Below are 6,858 nucleotides of genomic sequence, written 5' to 3'. Positions count from 1 at the left end.
GCAAGGTGAGGGACGCGGCCGTTGCGTCACGGGGGTGGGACGGTGCCATGGCGGCTGTGGGGTGGAGGGCACGTGCGTGAAGGCAGCGCTTTCCTCTGGCTTCCGGCGAGCCGCGGCATGGACTTCCCTGCTGTCGTCGTGCTCCCTGATGCCAGCTCCTCCTTCCTCCCGCCGCTGGACATGCACAACACCATCCCATGGCCTCTGCCCGCTGGCCAGAGAAAGGTTAGTAGTTTCATTCGTTTTTCCTTGAAGCCGAGAGTAGATTAATAAATTATCTCGCCCACTATACCATACCGTGGAATGATCTCGGATCCTTGCGTTGGCGCATAAGCATTATTTTCGTTGATTCATGCCTCAGATCTAGCATAAATAGGATAATCCAAAAAGCCTGACCACCAACTGTTTGTGTTTATGCTCACAACAAAGCTTTTCATTCTCTATTTTGATGGTCTGAATATTCCAATCGAGGAGAAATCTGTTAGTGCCCTGAGTTCATCGATTCTATGCAGCTATAAAGTTGAATGAATCAGCCAAAAAGTTACGGCCCAGAGCCCTAGACAAACAAAAAATTATGCAGGGAAATCACCTAAATCAACAGCAGCCATGGGCTGTTCAGATGGGGTGGGCGGCCTCGATCCCATGCAAATACGCAGCTCGTAGACGGCCAACAGCGGGGCAGGTAAGGAAATGCATGTTTACGCTTTAGAATGCATGCTTTCCAGGATAGAAATGGACTCTACAGTAATACCAGTGATAAATGCTGAAAATTTTCTGACAATACAGAAACCCAGGAAGCAACAAACTACACTGCAAAATTTAATAATAGGTGCAAGACAAGGAATAATTGATCCAGTATGAAAAAGAAATAGTCAATATACTGTTCTTATGTAGATATGTAAATTTTATCCAATTTTTTTGTTCACACGCAACAAAAAAATATTATTAGTGTCAGGAAAATGTAATGGGTGCATGGGAAACAATATTTCTGCTTCAAACATGTTAGTTACGGCACAAACAATTGTTGCATTACAAAAAAGAAAATGTATGGTATATGAAGCAAATAAATATTCATAACAGTGCGGTTGTATTTGGAAAGAGCAACTTGCAAGACTAAACAGATTCCTTATAATTAGAAGGAGAATAACGAGGCGAGTCTAAGCTGTTAGGAACACATAAAGAAGAGGCATAATCTGCAGTTTCACTTTGACAACAAGAATATACCTAAATGTTATGCTCCAGAAAGTCAGAAAAGGACAAGAATTAATACCATTGTCAATAGGTATCTGGAAGTTGGATGTGCAGGGATTTGGTGAACACGACCTCGATCTGCACGGATCCGGTGACGGTGACCTCGATCTGCACGAATCCGGCTATGACAAGTTGGAGCTATGGAAGGGACGATCATGGCAACGACGCCATCGCTACAGATCGACACGCATGAACGCATGATGCGGGACAGGGTATCCATCTATTGTATCTAGATATCAGAACACTTCCTTGACTGAATGTAAAAGTGTTAGGACAATAAATGCATCATTATTCTTCAGTCTTTTAGTTATGAGATTTTAGTTATATATCAGTCTTCAGACCCTCTTGTTTTATTTTTTTCTCTTTGTCAATCAGTATTTTTAGTCATATTCCCTCAACAAAATATGTCCTTACTGTATTCTTTCTTCAGTCTATTTGTTTTTTTTCCAGCGATATGATCTTATTCCATAAATTGTAGGCATCTGTGAGACATATGGATGATGCACGTGAACGGATTGGCACTGCCATCTTCACTGCACCGAAGGAGATCAAGCCCATTTCCATCAGCGTCAACTAGAACCTCCCCTCGACCTGCATCCTTGTCCTTTCTTTTTTCTCTCCCCAAGATAAGTTGGCATGCTCCCTGTTCCTGCATAAGGGCGGTGAGATGGATATGGGTTTGGTATTACATGTTGATGAACTGCTCATTTGCCAGACTGTCAAACCAGACGAGCCTGAAAGGAACTAAGAGAAATGACTATTCATTTACCAGTCTTGTCATTCTCTGTATTGTCAATTTGTCAATTCGACTGATGCTTGAGTGTATTAGTAGACAAAATGACCTGTTTGTTGATCAGCTATGATATGTGTTTCCACTGGCTACTTGCCGCTTTCTGAGGGGTGGATTTTAGCTTGAGAATATTTTTGCGAAAACATAGCGGTGTTCTTGCTCTAATGGAAATTCAGAGTAGGGTGTTCCAAACTAGATTGATGCACGTAGGAATTTGTGACTGAGTGTTATGTTCAGAGCTACATACATGCTCACAGCGCTTCACCAATCCTAGAACTTTCATTTCATTTTTTGTCTTGCTATAATCTGTCCATTAATCGGTATTCTAGCTCCATTAATCAGTATTCTAGCTGAAAGTTTCAAAGTTGTCAATTGTTTTCGAAACTCGGTTCGCAGAGTGGCTGGTCCTTTTTTGGGACATATTGGGTTGATTCATTTCCCCATTTTGTCTTGTATTTTGTCATACACAGTTCAATTAGCTAATTGTTATTATGCCATAGCTAAATTGTGCAACCTATTGCCGCTCTGCCATGGGTCACATGGCCATCCTTCATACACTGCTTCACTAGGACTAACGCCGAAGTACAGATGATGGTATGTAAGTTTTCACTATTTCCTCAGTTGGTCTTTTTGTTTTTCCACGGTTTTCTAACTGGGTCCTCACACATTTTTTGTGTGTGTACATTACGGGCCACCTAGAAAATTCCAAAAGAAGTTGCCTCTTGTTTGGACACCCCGAAGCACGGGCTGGCAAGACTAAGATTGGGCAAAAAGAGCTTCAGGAGGACCGTTTATGACACCTCACTCGACAGTCTATTCTTCAAGCAAGGATGGAAGAAGTTCCTCATGAGACATGACATGAGATTGGCACTGCTATACTAATTACATTTAAGACCGTCGCCAACAATGAGTTGGAGATTATAGGCATCCTTTTATGTCCTCTGAGAAGATCATGTTGGACGAGTTCCAGGCTTTCATGAGTTTCTCTGCGTTTTTTTAAACCATGGAGGCTGCATGTGAACTTCATAGATGCGAGAAGAAAAGAATAAAGGCACGTACAGAATTCAATTCCTCTTCTGTTTATTTTCTTTCCTCTTTGTCTACATACTGGTTTTCGAACTGTGGTTTGTGAATCGGATATATATAGACATGTTTTAGTATGTTTGTTTACTTATTGCAATCCGTATGTCTATATTAAAATATTCAAAAACATATTATATTTGTGAATGAAGAAAATATTTTTACAATTTTTATATATGATTGTAATATTAGTCAAGGGAATTCTCAAACCACAAGCAAACCACAAGGGAATTCTCAAAGTCTGACAAAGTAAGTGAGAAGTACTACAAGCAACCACAAACATGAATTCTGACATAACCACAAGGGATAACCACAAACATGAGTACACGTACACTAGTCCAGTAGTTTTGCTGGGAATTTCTTTGCTCTTTTATTTCCTGCAACTTGAAAACTTGCAGCACCAGATGTAACATTGACTGTAAATGATCAACTAGACTGCACATTTACTGCCACATTTGAACTTGAAGCAGACATCCAAAATATTACTGCACATTTACTGTAAATGATGAACTAGACTGCACATTTACGGTCACATTTTCAGTCAAAACCAGGCCACGTGGACGATTTTAGTCAAAACCGGGTACACATCGTACCAAAACCACTTTAAGCGTCGCAAGGGACGAAAAATATCCAGTTTAAATAGTAGAGGGATTGAGTTTTAGTGGTTTCGGAGTTGAAGGACGATTTCTATACTATCGCCAGAGTTCGAGGACGAAAAATATACTTATCCCATGAAAATATGAGATCTAGCTCCTTTGACCACCAGCAGCTCCGCCACCTCGCAAACACGGTCCTTGGCTTGAACACACATCTGAAGATCAAAACAAGAACATCATATTCCGGAAGCATCATGCCTGAACTTTTTAACATGTATGGAATGAACTGAATCACAATTCACAAGGTAAAAGTGTTGCATAATATAATCCAAACTAAAATATAGGGTGTAGTCTTTTTCATAGCTTCCATAAGTGCAGAACAATAATAACGTAAACAGATCCAAATCTTGTGCTTCCTTCCATCATCACTCCGAAGGGCACAGCTTTAAAATTGCACCAGAAAACAGAAAGGCAGCCGCCACCAGCAGCATTTTAAGCTTCCTGTCCAAAAGAACACCAAAATTTGTTAAAAGAATCATAGAAATCATCAAAAAGTTGCATGCTAGTAAATTTCCAGAAGTATATAATGGCTTATAGATTAAAAAGAATAGTGGCATGTCTGGGAAGTCCAGGATTGTGATCTGCAATGTACCCAAAGCATAGTTAGTAAATAAAAAAAATGTATTACACACAAAAAGCAACATAGAACTTGGTAATGTTTGCATATCGGGTCTACACACAAGCATCCAGTATTGTTTCAAATCTATGATACCTTTGTCAAGCAGGAGTGAATTCCAACATCTGCGGATCAGATGACGGAGTATTTTCCGGCGGGCAGATTGAGCGCCTGGTTGGCGCAATCCTCGACGACACTCTTCAGCTGCGCTTTCGCCTTGTTGACGGACGACTCGTTGGGGCCCTCGATATACAGGTAGAGCTTGCGCTCGTTGGCGGCGACGATCTGGCCGGGGGCAATGAAGGTGCCCCTGGTGGTGACCGCCGCTCCGGTCCACTCCTCGATGGGCGCCAGCGTCTCCCTCCGGGTGACCTTCCAGCGCGCGTGCTGCGGGAAGTCGTTGATCTCCAGCTCGGCTTGGTAGTGCTCCGGCGCTGCCTGCGCCTGTATCCTCGCCAGAACGCTCTGCACGTTCACCGCAGCAGCGGCAATGTTCTGCTGGTTAGGAGCAGCCGGTGGAGGGAGCAATGCTGGCCCGCCGGCATTGCTAGCAGCGGTGAGGGCGGCCATGGTGGGTGGTGCTGGCAGAGCGGTGGCGCCTCCGTCCTCCTCCTCCTCGTCGGGGTGGTCTGAATCCGGCTCGGGCTCGTCCTCCTCGTACCCGTATGCCCTCCTTGCCGACTGTCGCGCTTCGTCCTCCTCGTGATCGAACTTGTAACCACTTCCACCGTAGCCTGTTCCGTGTGCCTTCTCCGTGCCCTGCTTCACCTTGGCCATGAACCGGTCCGCCAGGGCTTTCAGGTCCTCCGGCACGGCCTGTCCGGACAGCTCCAGAGCCTTGACGAGGTCCGGCGCGTACCGCTCCTCCTCGTCGGAGATGAACGTCACGGCGCAGCCCTTCCTGCCGGCCCGGCCGGTCCGCCCGACACGGTGGACATAGTCCTCGTAGTGATTGGTGACATCATAATTGACGACGAGCTCGAGATCTTTGACATCCAAGCCCCTCGCGGCGATACTGGTGGCGATCAGCAGGCTGCAGACGTTGCTCTTGAAGTCGGCGAGGGTCGACTCGCGGTCGTTCTGATCCTTCCCGCCGTGGAGGGAGAGGCAGGGGTACCCGTGCTGGAACAGCTCCTTGAGCAGGGAATCGCACTTGTCTTGCGCGCGCACGAACACGAGGATCTTGCCCTTGGCAGACCACTCCCCGAGCAGCTCGAGCAGCCTGAGGAACCTCTCGCCGTCGGGCCGCACCTCGACCAGCTGCGTGATGTCCTTGTTCACCACGCTCCGCCCGCCCATCTGGATCTCCACGGGCCTGGCCAGCACCCTGCGCGCCAGCGTCTCCACCTGCCGCGGGAACGTGGCGGAGAAGAGCACCGTCTGCCGGTCCGGCCGGGTGTTCTGGACGATCCGGGTGATCTGGGGCTCGAACCCCATGTCGAACATCCTGTCGGCCTCGTCCAGCACCAGGAACGTCACTCGCCGGAGGTTGGTGATCCTGCCGGCGCCGGTGCAGAGGACGTCGATCATCCTGCCCGGCGTGCAGACGACGATCTCGGCGCCGCGCTTGAGCTCGCTGATCTGCTGGGCGACGGCGCAGCCCCCGTACACGGCGACGCAGTTGACGCCGAACGCCTTGGAGAACTTCTTGATGTCTGAATAAATCTGCACCACGAGCTCCCTGGTGGGCGCCATGACGAGCCCGACGGGGCCGTCCCCGGGCGCGGCGGGCGGCTGGTCCTTGACGTGGCGCAGCATGGGCAGGACGAACGCCAGGGTCTTGCCCGACCCGGTCTTGGCGACGCCGATGCAGTCGCGCCCGCTCATTATCACCGGCAGCGCCTGCGCCTGGATCGGCATCGGCTTGTGGAATCCAAGCTTTTTAATGGTGCCGAGCAGCTTGCTGGTCAGGCCGCTCTGGATCCACGTCTTTATCGGCTTGGGGATGCCTTTGCCCCGCACCTTGAGGTCCAGCTGCTCGCGGTAGGCGGCGGCGTCCTCGGCCGGCATCTCCTTGATGTCCTTGGCCTCCGTGTAGAAGTTCTTCCGGAATGGCTGGTAGTCGATCTTGGAGTGGTCGGCGGTGACCAGCTTCTCCGCCTTGGTCTTCTTGACATGGTCTATCAGACCTGATCCACCCTCAGGGTCGTCGTTGTCGTCGTCGTAATCTGAGTCAGATTCATCCCCTTGCATGATTCTCCCCGTTGGTGCTGCATCGTTGGAGACCATGCCGCCTTCATGATAATCCCCGTAAGCAATCACGCTCTCCGTCGATGTTGTCGCCGGCGGCAACTGTATCGAGTTCATGAACGCGTCGAGGGAGTCAATCTCATCCTCCTCCATGCCAGCACCGCTAGTTCCCCCGTTCGACTTGTCGACGTCCATGGCACCTGTCCCGGCGCCGCCATCCTCATCCGACTCCTCGCCGTTCAGGCTCCACTTCATCCCGGACTTGCCGTGGCCCC

The 6,858-nt window shown here is 48.4% G+C and overlaps 1 protein-coding gene and 1 long non-coding RNA gene across 2 annotated transcripts; one reads left to right on the top strand and one right to left on the bottom strand.

Moving 5' to 3' along the window:
* The first annotated feature begins 12 nt into the window (after positions 1-12).
* LOC125528990 lies at positions 13-3,122 on the top strand. Its single transcript, XR_007292505.1, has 2 exons — positions 13-1,463; positions 1,730-3,122. It is a non-coding gene; the product is annotated as an uncharacterized LOC125528990 (long non-coding RNA).
* Positions 3,123-3,517: 395 nt separating this feature from the next.
* LOC125528988 (DEAD-box ATP-dependent RNA helicase 42-like) lies at positions 3,518-6,844 on the bottom strand. The gene has a single exon (XM_048693403.1). It carries the CDS (start codon positions 6,836-6,838, stop codon positions 4,526-4,528), a length of 2,313 nt encoding a protein of 770 aa, XP_048549360.1. The 5' UTR covers positions 6,839-6,844; the 3' UTR covers positions 3,518-4,525.
* Between the last annotated feature and the right edge of the window lie 14 nt (positions 6,845-6,858).

This window comes from Triticum urartu, unplaced genomic scaffold, assembly GCF_003073215.2.
Source record: "Triticum urartu cultivar G1812 unplaced genomic scaffold, Tu2.1 TuUngrouped_contig_5267, whole genome shotgun sequence".
Lineage (NCBI taxonomy): Eukaryota > Viridiplantae > Streptophyta > Magnoliopsida > Poales > Poaceae > Triticum > Triticum urartu.
Note: the sequence above shows the minus strand (reverse complement) of the source record. Positions and strands in the feature narration are given on the sequence as shown.